At 42.9% G+C, this 15,109-nt stretch overlaps 1 protein-coding gene across 1 annotated transcript; it reads left to right on the forward strand.

Annotated features, from left to right (window-relative positions):
* Window positions 1–867: 867 nt before the first annotated feature.
* TXNL4A (thioredoxin like 4A) lies at window positions 868–10,413 on the forward strand. Its single transcript, XM_018556309.1, has 4 exons — window positions 868–895; window positions 3,898–4,071; window positions 7,922–8,025; window positions 10,170–10,413. Exons 2-4 carry the CDS (start codon window positions 3,919–3,921, stop codon window positions 10,339–10,341), a joined length of 429 nt encoding a protein of 142 aa, XP_018411811.1. The 5' UTR covers window positions 868–895; window positions 3,898–3,918; the 3' UTR covers window positions 10,342–10,413.
* The last annotated feature ends 4,696 nt before the right edge of the window (window positions 10,414–15,109 follow it).

The raw sequence follows: 15,109 nt of genomic DNA on the forward strand, positions 1-15,109 counted from the left end.
CCATGATGTGCCCCCCTGGATTGTCATTGATTCTCTAACACTGCAATAGCTGTGACAAGCTCTGTATAGGAAGTATATTAGTTACCAGCTTTGTAGACAAATGTCTTCTGCTCCCTGCAGACTGGGATATGTAAAAGGACAATGCTATGCCTAGCCACACTGAGCATGCGCACAGCTTGCCTCGCCTTAGATACCATAGTGCTGTATATTTAAACGGCTTGTGTGCGCTAAATAGACCCGATCAGGGTGTATACATTTGCAAGTGGCCACTTAGGAGCGAACGTACATAATTGTCCGTGTGAAGGACAGCTACATATAGTGTCTATTACATGCTGGGGCGTCCTGCCTGGGACTAATATGAACCCTTGCTTTGGCCAACACACTGTCCTCACCCTGTAAGGGACCACTATTTCGGGGAACGCAATTTCTTACTTCGGACGAGTCCCATACTTTCTCAGAACAGGATTTAATCAGCCCCGCTCCATTGAGTCCATTCAGAACACAATAGCACATTCCTATTGGTTGTCTGATATTATGTCACGCCAAAGCTGCCGAATCAAATTGCCCGGTTAAAATGGAACTTCGCCGCAGTGGAATCTGCAGCCGCCATCTTTTATTTGGGCATGACTGGCGTAAGAATACTGGTTGTCCTCAAGAAGGTCTATTTAAATATATGTCGGTGACGATCAATTGCATTCAGTAATTTACCTTTGCCAATGACTGTTATTTTTTTCTTAATTGCAATGACAAGACGTTGGGGCATTTGCCCTTTTGCAAAATGGCAACAGAGGATTCCGGTCTGGAAATTTCCAGCGAATTCGTGTGCAACGCTGTGAGATCATCAGCACAGTTCATTGCTGGTCTGGTAGCTGCCGGAGATTCATGTGGAGTGAGGGTAGGTGATAGTTTGATGACTCTTGGGCGATATTGGGGATATAAAGGAGATTGTTTGTTTTTTACTGTGTTATCAACACAAACCATATGGGGTAGGTGATCCTGTGATGAGGTGACTCTAGGGCCATAAAGGATATTGTTGCTGCTCTTGTATGTTTCTTTCTTCTTGTATGTTTGTCTTCTGTTCTCACATTTTTTTTCCCCTCTCTTACTTTTTTTTTTTTATTTTGATGGGTTATCAACAAATAACATAGCCCCATGCCCAGTGAGTCCGCTATTGTTCTGTAGGGATCCATCACTCCGCTGCTACTTGCCAGCGCCACACCATCATTATCTTCTTTGACGTCATCAGAAGACGGCTGACGCTTCGAGTTCTTGTAGTCGGCCACTTGATGATACACATGCTTGTCGCTGTGTCAATAGGGGGGCATCTGCAAGAACCAGGACGAGGCAGCCAGCCCCCTGATGTGGAGCTGCAGCACATGAAGTGTAGATGACTCTGTTTACATTATTATTATACAGGATTTATATAGCGCCAACAGTTTGCGCAGCGCTTTACAATCTAAGTAAGACATTACAATACAAGACAAGATGGTAAGGAGGGCCCTGCCCATGAGGGCTTACAATCTAAAGGGTGGGGGAAGTGATACATGAGGAGGTAGCTGTGTGGGGATGAATTGTTTGAGAATGTGATAGCTCAGTGGTCAGGTTGAGGTGGGATAGGCTTCCTTGAAGAGATGAGTCTTAGGCCTTGTTCACACCAAATGCAGAGCAGATCTGCATGGGTTTCTGCACACGCAGTGCATTGGGTTGTGCTGCATTGTTGCAGTATTTTTGATGCGTTTGCATGCGTTCCAGAGCAGGTAAAATAGGGCCTGCTGCAGTTTTTTTACCTGCTCTGGAACTGAACTCTGCGAAGCGAACTGGAGCTAGAAATACCATTGCAATACATTGGATGCAGTTTTGCCCCAGTCTGTAGCTGCTCTGCACCTGCTCCGCGCTTGGTGTGAACAAGGCCTTAACCCTTTCGCTGCCAAGCCCTCCGGAACATTTTTCAAATCAGCTGGCCAAGCCATTTTTGAATTTTCTGCAATTTTTTCCTATTGATTTGATTTTCAACTGCTGCGTTGCTAGCGTTTGTAAAAGACCCCCCAAACCATATATTTTCTGAAAGCGCAGGCCCGGTAGAATAAAAAGATGGTGATACTAAATTTGTAGGCCCTGCGATAATTGCGCAAATGTTTCTCAAATTAATATTAAACCGATAAAAATACACAATTCAATTGTTAAAACACACCAAAATCAGTATCCGTGCACAAAAAAAAATATTTTTTGACTAAATCTAAAAGATAAAACTGTATTGAGTTAATAAATAACAAATATTAGCAAATTTGTAATTGCGCCTTTTTGCGAAAAGGTAAAAAAATGAAGGTATGCAAAACTGTAAATCATCGACTTATGTAAAAAATTGTTTTGGTGTTTGTGTTGTGATAAAAACATTCAGAACACAATAGCACATTCCTATTGGTTGTCTGATATTATGTCACGCCAAAGCTGCCGAATCAAATTGCCCGGTTAAAATGGAACTTCGCCGCAGTGGAATCTGCAGCCGCCATCTTTTATTTGGGCATGACTGGCGTAAGAATACTGGTTGTCCTCAAGAAGGTCTATTTAAATATATGTCGGTGACGATCAATTGCATTCAGTAATTTACCTTTGCCAATGACTGTTATTTTTTTCTTAATTGCAATGACAAGACGTTGGGGCATTTGCCCTTTTGCAAAATGGCAACAGAGGATTCCGGTCTGGAAATTTCCAGCGAATTCGTGTGCAACGCTGTGAGATCATCAGCACAGTTCATTGCTGGTCTGGTAGCTGCCGGAGATTCATGTGGAGTGAGGGTAGGTGATAGTTTGATGACTCTTGGGCGATATTGGGGATATAAAGGAGATTGTTTGTTTTTTACTGTGTTATCAACACAAACCATATGGGGTAGGTGATCCTGTGATGAGGTGACTCTAGGGCCATAAAGGATATTGTTGCTGCTCTTGTATGTTTCTTTCTTCTTGTATGTTTGTCTTCTGTTCTCACATTTTTTTTCCCCTCTCTTACTTTTTTTTTTTTATTTTGATGGGTTATCAACAAATAACATAGCCCCATGCCCAGTGAGTCCGCTATTGTTCTGTAGGGATCCATCACTCCGCTGCTACTTGCCAGCGCCACACCATCATTATCTTCTTTGACGTCATCAGAAGACGGCTGACGCTTCGAGTTCTTGTAGTCGGCCACTTGATGATACACATGCTTGTCGCTGTGTCAATAGGGGGGCATCTGCAAGAACCAGGACGAGGCAGCCAGCCCCCTGATGTGGAGCTGCAGCACATGAAGTGTAGATGACTCTGTTTACATTATTATTATACAGGATTTATATAGCGCCAACAGTTTGCGCAGCGCTTTACAATCTAAGTAAGACATTACAATACAAGACAAGATGGTAAGGAGGGCCCTGCCCATGAGGGCTTACAATCTAAAGGGTGGGGGAAGTGATACATGAGGAGGTAGCTGTGTGGGGATGAATTGTTTGAGAATGTGATAGCTCAGTGGTCAGGTTGAGGTGGGATAGGCTTCCTTGAAGAGATGAGTCTTAGGCCTTGTTCACACCAAATGCAGAGCAGATCTGCATGGGTTTCTGCACACGCAGTGCATTGGGTTGTGCTGCATTGTTGCAGTATTTTTGATGCGTTTGCATGCGTTCCAGAGCAGGTAAAATAGGGCCTGCTGCAGTTTTTTTACCTGCTCTGGAACTGAACTCTGCGAAGCGAACTGGAGCTAGAAATACCATTGCAATACATTGGATGCAGTTTTGCCCCAGTCTGTAGCTGCTCTGCACCTGCTCCGCGCTTGGTGTGAACAAGGCCTAGCTCTAGTTACATCCACATACACCAAATAGTAAATGACATTTTACATCTCACATTTACTACTTTTTCTCATTTCTTTTTCCAGGACTAAAGATAATTTGTCAACATGTCGTACATGCTTCCTCATTTACACAATGGCTGGCAGGTTGATCAAGCCATCCTTTCCGAGGAAGACCGTGCACTAGTAATTCGTTTTGGGCATGACTGGGATCCAACATGTATGAAGATGGACGAAGTTTTGTATAGTATAGCTGAGAAGGTAAGCAGGGCATAACCAACAAGAAGGGTGTCCCATTGCACTCCTGACTGGAATGAAAATCCAACGTAGTGACAGCAGATGTCTCTGCAAAAGCATGCAAAAATCGAATGGAAAGTCACTCGCACTCCAGATAAATACCAAGTCAGTCTCTTTATTGACTGTAGTGGTGTCACATATCAAAGCAATGTTTCGGAACCAAATGGTCCCTTCTTCAGGCAAACAGAAAAACATTTCTGTTTGCCTAAAGAAGGGACCACTTGGTTCTGAAACGTCGCTTTGATATGTGACACCACTACAATCAAAAAGAGACTGACTTGGTATTTATCTGGAGTGCGAGTGACTTTCCATTCGATTTGTGGGCTTAAACAACAGACTGCTGCATTCAAATGGAAGGTTTCTGTATCTGAAAGAACTCCAGGAACAAAAACAGCTCTAAGATTGTTCCCATGTGTTTGTTTGATGGTTTCACTAATGCCAGGAAGTATAGCCATCACTCTGCAACAGCAGAGCTGTGGCTCTCATACACAGAAGCTGTACTGTCATTTGTCCACCCCTCCTCTCCCCTTGCCAATTTGCAGAACGTTTTGTATGCTGTGAACCATTTACAAAATACAAAGCATTCTTTGAATGGACACGGGAAGATGAGGGGAGGACAGTGCGACTTCAGAGTATGAGAGCCGAAGCTCTGGACACATAGCGATAGCTTTACTATCTGACATAATTCAAAATAAATAGAAACACCAGTGACCCTGGCAGTGGCAAACACCTCATGAGACTTAACTAGTTGATACCCAGCACATTTTAAGCATTTTTTTTGACTGGAGATCTTCTTGAAACCAAGGGTGCGGACTTTGAAGATGCCAGGCTGTCCTTTTAGACTATAGTAGTTACCTCTGGGTAGCAACATGCTAATTACTAGAGCCTCCCCACGTTCCCCATGGGAGCCACAAACTTAGCGTTGCATACAAATATTGACCAGAACTTAGTGGGCTGGGTTGTAGACAAAGACCTCTTGCCTCTTTATTGCCAAGTAAGGCTGCCTATTGCATTTAGTAAGTAGGGAGATGTGGGGACTGTCAAGGTTTGGGCCAGAGAGTGATCTTTAGAGCTCTGGTTATAGTTTTGGGGAAAGTTCTTTAGTAAGAAAGACCCACCATCTGTTTAATTTATTATTAATATGCAGGATTTATATAGCGCCAACAGTTTACAACATACGGGGAGAGAGTACAAATACAACACCATACAAAAGGATTAGAAGGACCCTGCTTGTGAAAGCCTACAATTTACATTTGATACTAGGTGCAGAAAAATGTTAGATAAAAGCCCAACTATAGAAATATAGTGAAGAAGAGTTATGACCTCTGGCAGGGTTTCCCATGGGTTGTTATGCCTTTGCACATCAGGGCAACAATAAGTGGTATATAGAAAAACAAAAAACAACCGGGCGCAGGTAAAAACGTTTTCTTCAATAAAAGAGTAAACAAAAATATACTCGCAAATAAGGCAGTATGTAAAAGCATCAAAATGGACTGACAGTCCTTGATTGAAAAGCTGCTGTGGATGTAACAGATGGAGAGATCGCGGAGACACTCGGGAGACTCAACCAATGAGTGGTGTTGCTAGGACAGGAAGGCACTTGCAGCAATAGTTCCAATTTTATTTTCACTCTTCTAAAAAAAAAAAAAAAGGGGGGGGGGGTTGTGTCATCTGCATTGCCATTGGAGAGATTTTCCACCACTTTGTGGCCCCGCCAAGAAAGGAAATGAGGGCAAATCTTCTCAGTGGAGACGGACAGCAATAAAACAAACCTGACAGAGGTTCTATCTTGTCTGCAGTATAGTCACACTTCAAAAGTTCTTTGGCTAGACTTGGGCATTAAAGCTTTGAGAAGGATTTGCTTCACAACTCCATGTTATATGAACTGAGGGCAAAAGAATGCTTCCATCTTTGTTCAGTCGAATGCATGTCCGTGCAGCCATCTCATATTTTCGAAAATTAAAAAATGGAGGATAGAGATGGGAAATTCTAATACAGGTACTGAATGTGCTGTGCACTTCACTTTTGTGTGTATTATACCTTATGGGCAATCTGTCCCCAAGATAAGAGCACCTTGACACGGAGCAGCTCATTATTGTTTTTTTTTTTTCTTCAAGCTGATTTGTGTCTGGATTATTTTTATGATGCAATAGAAAATCCAATATGAGTATGACCATATAGAACAATTTCGTCCAGGGACTAGGTGCAATGCAGTTATTAAAGCTGGCCATACACCTATAGATTATCTGCAGATTTTCTATGGTCAGATGGAAAAAGTGCAACAGATTCCTCCGTCCACGTAAACTGTGCGGATGGAGGAATCTCCCACTGGGCCAAGCTTCAGGATCTTGCTAGTCGGCCCCGCTTTCTCTCAAAATACCTGAACACTCTCATTGAATGCAGGCATTGTTCAGGTATTTTGAGAGCCAGCATAGCCGACTAGCAAGATCCTGAAGCTTGGCCCAGTGGGAGATTCCTACATCCACACAGTTTTTAGCGTAGATGGAGGAATCTGTTGCACTTTTTCCATCTGACCATAGAAAATCTGCACATCATCTATAGGTGTATGGCCAGCTTTAAGCTCCTAACCCCATGTACCTTCTGATATAGTGTCAGAGAGTTCAAGTGTGTGTACAGACAAAACATATTTTTTTAGATAGAGTAGGTAAGGGTAAAACCCCTGCCAGGCTATTTTATTTATTTAGAGATTTACTTCACTTTTGGTTTTAGAGAGGCAACAGGAAATCTCCCTTAGAGAGGGCAATTACTCAGGAATTCGCTTAAAAAAGCCCAAATCACTTTTGGCGCGATATAAATCCTGTATAATAATAATAATGTGTATCCCATGCTCATGTACTGAGATAGATATTCACACGTCTAGTATTTACTATGGGGCACATTAAAGGAGAACTATGAGGCGAGTGAAAATCACTCAGCCTCATAGTTCTAGCCGACCTGTGACAATGAGACTGTCACAGGTCGGCTCAATAGATCGGGAAGTGAGCGAACACATACCGTCGCTCGCTCACTTCTCGATCCTGTCCCTGCAGAGAGCTGTGACTGTCACTCACGGCTCCCTGCAGGGATTCCCCCCTCCCTTGTCCGATCCTCCAGCGCTGACTGGTGGAACCGGACGGAGGAGAGGGCGGGTACAGCTGGCTCTGCCTCCAGACAGGCAGAGCCAGCTGTCACTCACGCAGCTGGGTGGATCCAGACAGTAATGTCTCGGCTGCGGCTTCTCAGTATACCGCGAGCTGTAGCTTGCGGTATACTGAGCTTTGGGTGACGGGAGGACGCTAGTTTGTGTCCTCCCGTTACCCTTAGGAGAACTATGGGGAAAAGCCCTGACCCCATAGTTCTCCTTTTAATTAAGCAGTAAAACTAACATTCAGCAAACGTTCAGTGCAGGTAACTCTTCCTGGTGCATGTGTTTTCTATAGTGTTTCACCACCAGTGAATGTTTGGTAAAAGCCACATTCACTGCTTTATTAAAATGTCCCTATGACTGTGCCCAATGCATTTGCACTAGCTGAAGTATGAGTTTTAGGAGAAAAAAGTTACCACAAAAAAACTGCGTGGTATTGTGTAAACCAGACCACTGAAAGTGCCTTTAGTCTACATCTGAGGTTTGTTATTTCATTTACAGTTGGGATGGTGGGATGCCTGAGAGGATATCATTAATATTATGGTATCTACAGCAAAATGGCAGTATACGTTTTGGTGGAAGACATATAAAAGATTTATGTGTTAATCCTATTCACTTTGCTGTGTCGTGTTTTTGTCTTACATTCTTATATTTTTTTCTTTGCTCCAGGTAAAAAACTTTGCAGTGATGTATCTTGTGGATATAACCGAAGTACCCGATTTCAACAAGATGTACGAGTTGTATGATCCATGTACAGTCATGTTCTTCTTCAGGTAGGTACTCCAGAATTGCCTATATGTTAGATAGTTACATGCATGTTCAGATTATATAAGACAGAAGTGACTGACTGACGCAACTCCAGCATAAATTAAACACCATCCCGTCCCTCTATCACCCGCTTCCCCACACATACACAAAAAAAAAAAATCCTTTAGGTCGCAGTCATGTCATCATCCAGCGCTGAGTCCTTCTCTCCGTTTACTTCCTGCTCCGATCCTTCTGGGTGTCCATGCCACTGCCTGCATGACGTGGGCAATTCCCTTTGGCTGTCAACTGGAAGGGTCCTCTCAGAATTCATAAGACTACTGATGTTGGCCTAAGGGGTGTCAATGGAACCAGTCAGAGAGGGTCACACTGCAGTACATGGCATCAGTGAGGGACCTGCATGGAATAAGTATTTATAAGAAAGTCAAGAAAATCAGCCTGGGGGAAGGAATTTGTCCTGCACTAGGGCTAAGCAACAGGTTCACTTTAATGCCGATCCCCACAGCTGCTTTTACTTGCCTTCCCTTTGCTTTTTGCAATAAACACATTTATTTTATATGTATACAGTATATTCAGTGGATGATTATTAAAAAAAACAATGGGCTGTAAGAAATATTGGAGTTGTCCAGGTTAACCAGTGGATGCTCGCTTTTATTTTAAACCAGCAAAATTGAAGAAAGCATGTTACTAATGTCCTTTTTATTAAAGCTGAACTTTGGGGAAATTTCAGTGACCCTTGTAGTGGGTCTCTCCTTGCACTGCGAGGGCTAAATGCTTGTTCGTGTCTAGGGTACCATTTAAAAGCATTGTTGCATACCTTGTCCCTCGCTCCAGCAGCAGCTGGCACTTACCTCTCTAACGTTCCGGTTTGTGGGCAGCGGGCCCTTGCTGTCCTCACTTACAATTCAGGGCTGCTCATCCTGCATTATAAGTAGGGATGCACCCATACCGATATCTAATGCTCCCATACCCAAATGCTCCGTTACAGAAACTTCCGGTCAGCGGAAGGTTTCCTCTGACCGGCAGTGTTGTAGGGGAACATGGAGCCGGCTTACTGGCCATTCAAGAAGCCGGGAGGCAGGTCATTACCTGCCATCCAGCTTCCTGATTAGCGGGGAAGCCGGTTCGATGCCGATTGGCTGGGAAGCTGGTTTCCCGGCCAATCACAATCGAGCCGGCCGCACAACATGGAACCGGCTTCCTGGGCAATCAGGAAGCTGGAGGGCATGTCATTACCCGCCTCCCTTCTTCCTGATTGACTGGGAAGCCAGCTCCATTCCAGCGGAAGCACCGGTATCGGTACGCTGTATCTGTGAGTACCGCAACCAAAATATCAGTACTCCTACTCGATACTGAAAAACCGGTAACGGTGCATCCCTAATTATAAGTGATGATGTCAATGTGCAACCAACAAATGGAGCGCTGAAGAAAAGCGGCTTCAGGGGACCAGTTGCATGGAAAGGAAGAAGCCAGTGAGAGGGATAAGGTAAATAAAACTGTGTTTTAATATTGGTCTAGGCAAATGAGCATGTAACCCTTGCGGTGGTGGAGCCCCACTGCAAAAGTAGTTTTGGCTATTTCTGGAGTTCAGCTGTAAGGCCCCATTCACACTGAGCGATTTATCGTGCGATTTTTGCAGCGATATCGCTCATATTTCCATGCGATATCGCTCTATGTAGCTTCTCCAATCCATTTCAATGGAGCTGTTCACATCTCGCCGCTCAATATCGCTTGTAGCTTGTCGCTCCTGCATGACCCTTTTTTCTGCGGATTTCGAGCGATTTTGCTCCTGATTGCATACAGCCCAATAGGAAAAAGTCGCGCAATATCGCACATATAAAATCGCGCGGAAAATCGCACGATTTTCATGTCGTTCAGTGTGAATGGGGCCTAAGCTGCCCATATACCAGGAGATTTTGACACTTTTACATCGTAGTTGTATATGATCTGATCAGCAACAGATTTGTTGCAGAGGAGAGACGCAACGAACAAAGGTATAGCAATTCAGTGTTCATATTATGGTGGGAGCAATGGAAGAATTTGTACTGGAATCGCATAAATGTGCAGTTGATTGCATCTTCCATCCTGTCTTTTGATATCTGGATAGGTATCTGCTGTAGTTTTCATCTGATTGGTGTTTTTTTTACAACAGGAACAAGCACATCATGATTGACTTGGGAACTGGTAATAATAACAAGATAAACTGGGCAATGGAAGACAAGCAGGAGATGATTGACATTGTGGAAACGGTTTATCGTGGTGCTAGGAAAGGCAGAGGTCTGGTGGTGTCTCCTAAGGACTACTCAACAAAGTACAGATATTGACTTGCCTGTTTGTTAATAAGGCGCCTGGTTTTATTTTATTTTTTCTGGGACTAAAATGCATCTTATGCCATCTAAGCTAAGCATTTGTGCAGTTATTAGATCAGAAGGTGTGAGCAGTTTTACAGTTTATGCTTTTTGACAAGGAAAACCTCAAACTTTACAATCCACGATTCAGATGCCTGAGGGGCCGAAGCCTTAACTACCTTATTTATGTCAAAATGATCTTTTGTATATTGTAATGTGTTCTATTAAATGACATTTTTACTTTGGGAATGTTTTGTCTTTATACTTGTTTTTTTTGGACTCCAGATATAACAGTTTGATTTGTAGTCTTGTCATAAAGATTAAAGAGCGTCTAAAATAAATATAAGTACATAATATGCGGCCGGCACATTTTCATATTCCATTATTGAAGCATAATGAAAGTCCCACAAAAGAGCAACATTTTGGAGACACATACGACTCCTTCATCAAAGCAATGTCACTAATAAAGCTTGTGCACTTTGTCTCTGTTGCAAATTTGTTTTTTTAGTTTCCATTTTTTTCCTGGCCTTCTCTGTGGGCTATAAAACACCTACCCCCTATGTTAACCACTTGCTGTCTGGAGCAATTTCTTACATTTGCACACAAGATACAATCTGAATTTTTAGCTAGAAAATCGCTTCAAACCCCCAAACAATGATCTATTTTCTGAAAGCAGAGGCCCTGTAGAATAAAAAAAAATGCTAGTTGCAATTTTTTATGTCGCACGGTATTTGTGCAAATGTTTATCAAACCAATATTTTCTAGTATAAAATGCACTAAAATGAAATTTAGTGCACAGAAACAGAATATAATACCCAATTTTTTTGGTAAAATATAAAAGACAGGGTCACGCCAGGTAAATAGATACCAAACATGTCAAGCCTTAAAATTGCGTTCGCCTGTGAAGCCACATAAAACTTCAATACCCAAAATTTCCCATAGGGGACACTTTAAAAGCTTTTACCGCTCATTAGTTTAGTGCTAACAGTGATTGATGGCCCTAAAATGTTTGCTCTCACTTTGACCTTCGTGGCGATATGTAACACGTGTAGCTCAATTTTCGGTGTTTTTTTTTTGCACGTAGGTGCACTGACGCATGTTTGCCTATGTCTGTGCATGCACGTGGGGGACTTTAAAAAATGTTTTTGCATTTTTTACAAATTGTCACGTTAATTTTCTTTTCATTTTTTAAACACTTTTTACGCTAACCTTATTGCTATCACATAGGATAGGGTGTGACAGGTACGTTTTATGGAGACATCAGGGGTCTGTCAGACCCCCTAATGTCACTTAGGAACCCCAAAGAAGCTGAGGAATCAGAGATCTGCTTCACCAGCTTCTTCTCCTGGCTCTAGGAGCCGGAGACCGTGTACAGTGACACCGGAAGTGATGTAATACACATCACTTCCGGGTCCAGTGATCGGAGGAAAGATCAGCGGCTGGATGCCACTGGATCTCTCTGATCGTTTACCCGGAGGAGCTGTCGCAGTGGAGGGGGTGGGGTCAGCACATAGACGTCGGATCGCTTGTACTTGAACACCCATCACCAGCTGTTTTAAATGATTATGCAGCAGCAGCCGTGTTCTTGGTTTAAGCACTTCTGCGTGCCGCCGTATATGTACGTATTGCGGCTCAGAAGTGGTTAAGAGGAAAAAGGAAGGTGTTTTGTAGTTCCGTCCTACGGTCGCAACGCTGTTCCACCATAGATTATACTACAGTGAGTGAGCGTTGTCACCCTAAGACAGGACCTGTGTTACTGCCAAGATCAGTAGGGGGGGAGGGAAAAACACCTGGGGGGAAAAAAATGCAGTCATCACACCTAAGGATAGGTAAGCTGCAATAGATAATGTTTGTTCTTGGATTTGGAAACACTTTATTAAACATCATATTTTCAAGTTTTTCTTTATTTAAAGAAGAAATCTGGCCAAAACTTTTAATAACCCTCACACTGCTAAGGGTTAACTGGTCACTTTTGTCTATGTGCTAAAAAAAAAGTAAAATTCACCCGAACCATGAAGCCGGCTTGCTCTTAGACAGGTCTTTCCAGCCTCTCTCCCCCTCCACTGCAGCAGTCTAAGGTCCCTAAATCATTGCGTTCTATACACTGTGTGTATATGTGAGGACGACACTGAGGAACTCCAGTGCTGCAGCGTAGGAGGAGACAGGCTTTAGAGAGATGGGAGAAGCAGGTAGCCGGCTCAGCAGTTCGGGTGAGTGTAACTTTTTTTTTCCTTTTTTAGCATTTAGTATCTTTTCACAGCAGTGTAGATGATTTTACTCCCAAGATGCTGGAAGGAACAACAAGTGCTGCGGTGTGAATGTGTGTTACATGGCTGTAGGCCACACTAAGTGCATTTCTGATTTTAACAATTAAAGGATCACTACTGTAAAAATAGTACTCAACTGTATGTGGGTAATACAACTAATGATAGTATTTTATTTTTAATTTCAAATACCTTTTAATTATAATTTTTTTTTTTTTTGCACATGTACATGCAGATCAAGCTGACAAGTAGGGATGTGCTCAGGTTTGGACTGAAGCTGGTTCAAACCCCAGTCCCTCCTGAACAGAATCTCCTTCTGTGCTGCCCAATCAGCTGTGAGCAGGGAATTCCTGTAAGCAAAGGGCTGGGGTGCAGTGACATCACTGACCTTATATGGCTACATGCTTATATACCTAATATGGCTATGTGGCCATGTAAATGAGATCAGCACAAGCATCCCTCCCCTTTGTCTACATGCAGCTGTAGACGGGGAATGCCTGTCCCTCAGCCGATTGGGTGGAAGTGCCCATGGCACATCCTTGTTCAAGAGAGCTTGTGTTTGGACTGAGTTCTGAACCTGAGCTCATTCCTACTCGAAACCAAAAGTGACAGGGGCTGGGGCAACTATAAGGCCCCATTTCACACCGAGTGATCTGAGATTCCTGCATTCAAATGGGCCCGCTGTGCCCATTCAAGGTATTGACCGGTTGATATGCTGTTTGGAATAGATGACTGTAGCTGGGTGCATATGTCCTGTGTCCAGCGACAGCCATCTATGCCAAACCGCATGTATTTGTATCATATATATGAGCACATACGGATTGCCACTTACAGATGGGGCTGCTGCCACCCGGTTATTACCTTGAATGAGCACAGCGGCCACATATGAACTGGACGCCTGGGATTCCTGCCGCAGGAATCCGCCTAACACTAACAGGGTGCTTTAATGGTCACACTTTATTGATGAAGCTTAAGTGTTTCTCTTTTTTTACAATGTTATGGTACTGTTTGTCCCACTCCCTGTCACTATTACTCTGCTGGACAGATTCCCTGCATGCAAACATAGAGAAAAATATAAAGTCATGTTGAATTAAAAAACAAAATACTATCATCACAACTGCACACAGTATTCAGAATATAGTATTTTTCATGCCAGTGGTCCCTTTTACAGTATTTTCCAAATTGCAGTAGCGGTTTGATGGCTGGCTTGAATCTGCTGGAGTTGTTCTTTAAATAAAGAGACCTGACACTTGTTGATATAAATATTTTATGTAGAAAACACCATTGCATAAAACAGCTGCATTTCAGATCCTCGCAAAGGTCCACAGTTAGTGCTGAAAGAAATAAGAAAAGAACTTGGTTAGGTTGTAAAGTGAAATCACGTGAGAATCATTTGATTTATTATATTAATAACAGCAATACTTTGGACTACTGTATATGTTTGCAACTTTTACATGTGAAAAAATAACTACTCTGAATTCATTATGAAAAGCAGTGCCTTGTTTGTTTGCTTGCCGTGACCCCCTCTCCCCCTCATATGCTCATTTATTCCTCGAGGATGGGCTAGCACAAGCAATCAGTAATGGATCGTGTTTTAGAGCATGGTGAAGAAGCGGCTTCCCTGCGTTCAGGAGGTGATACTGTGTTCTCTTCAATGCAGCTTTTTAAAATCCCGATAGGGATTTTCTATTGAAATATGGCACCGCAACTGCATACCTTCCGAGGGGCAGTAAAGCCGCAATCAAACTGCAGCTCAACCACCTGGTTTTACAGCCCTCTTGCCATCCATGTGAAGGAGGTCTTATATTCACCTTCCTCCCCACCTGTGCAATAATCCAATGTGAAACTTTGCCTCTGTGCAGGAGCTTCCTGTAATAAAGACCGGTCACTGCTGCCTTCTCTCCTTGTGCAGGGTGACAGGTCTTTTATCCGCCCCCCTCCTGTAGATTTCCTGTGGTGGGTGGCAGCCTGTGGTGAAGCAGGTCCCTCCTACTTCTCTGCTCTCAGTGCAGCTTATGTACAGCACAGTGACGTCACTGCTATATTTATAAGGTAATATCTGGGGTTACAAAGACATTTGATGCACACAAAGTAGATTGATATCCTTTGTGGCTATTTAAGAATATATTTAGATTAAGGTTTTTGGGCCCAGAGTTCAGCTTTAAAAGCAGTTTTTACAAATAAATATCTCTGTAAACCTTTTAAATCTATATTGTTCAATCTATTAGACGATTGACATAACAAGTCCGCAACAGTGCCACAAATTATAGTGTAACCCATAGGGGTCATGTGACAGAAGTCATGTAGCACACGACCACCACAATATACATTTTATTGGTTTCAACAAATATTTGCTCCTGTGTGCAATAGTATATATTAAACCAAAAAGTAGATATTTACCAAAACATCATCTCTGTCTTCTATGCCTGCTTGTGTCATCAGGTCAGCTATGTCTTTTTGGAGCTCATCGATGTTGGAAC

Source organism: Nanorana parkeri, unplaced genomic scaffold (assembly GCF_000935625.1).
Source record: "Nanorana parkeri isolate BGI_ZX_2015 unplaced genomic scaffold, ASM93562v1 scaffold233, whole genome shotgun sequence".
NCBI lineage: Eukaryota > Metazoa > Chordata > Amphibia > Anura > Dicroglossidae > Nanorana > Nanorana parkeri.

Bases quoted from the DNA above. Each gene is read 5' to 3' on its own strand.
- TXNL4A (XM_018556309.1), top strand. From the start codon at position 3,919: ATGTCGTACATGCTTCCTCATTTACACAATGGCTGGCAGGTTGATCAA. The intron at 4,072-7,921 runs GTAAGCAGGGCA...TCTTTGCTCCAG, and splicing joins TGTATAGTATAGCTGAGAAG to GTAAAAAACTTTGCAGTGAT. The intron at 8,026-10,169 runs GTAGGTACTCCA...TTTTTACAACAG, and splicing joins ACAGTCATGTTCTTCTTCAG to GAACAAGCACATCATGATTG.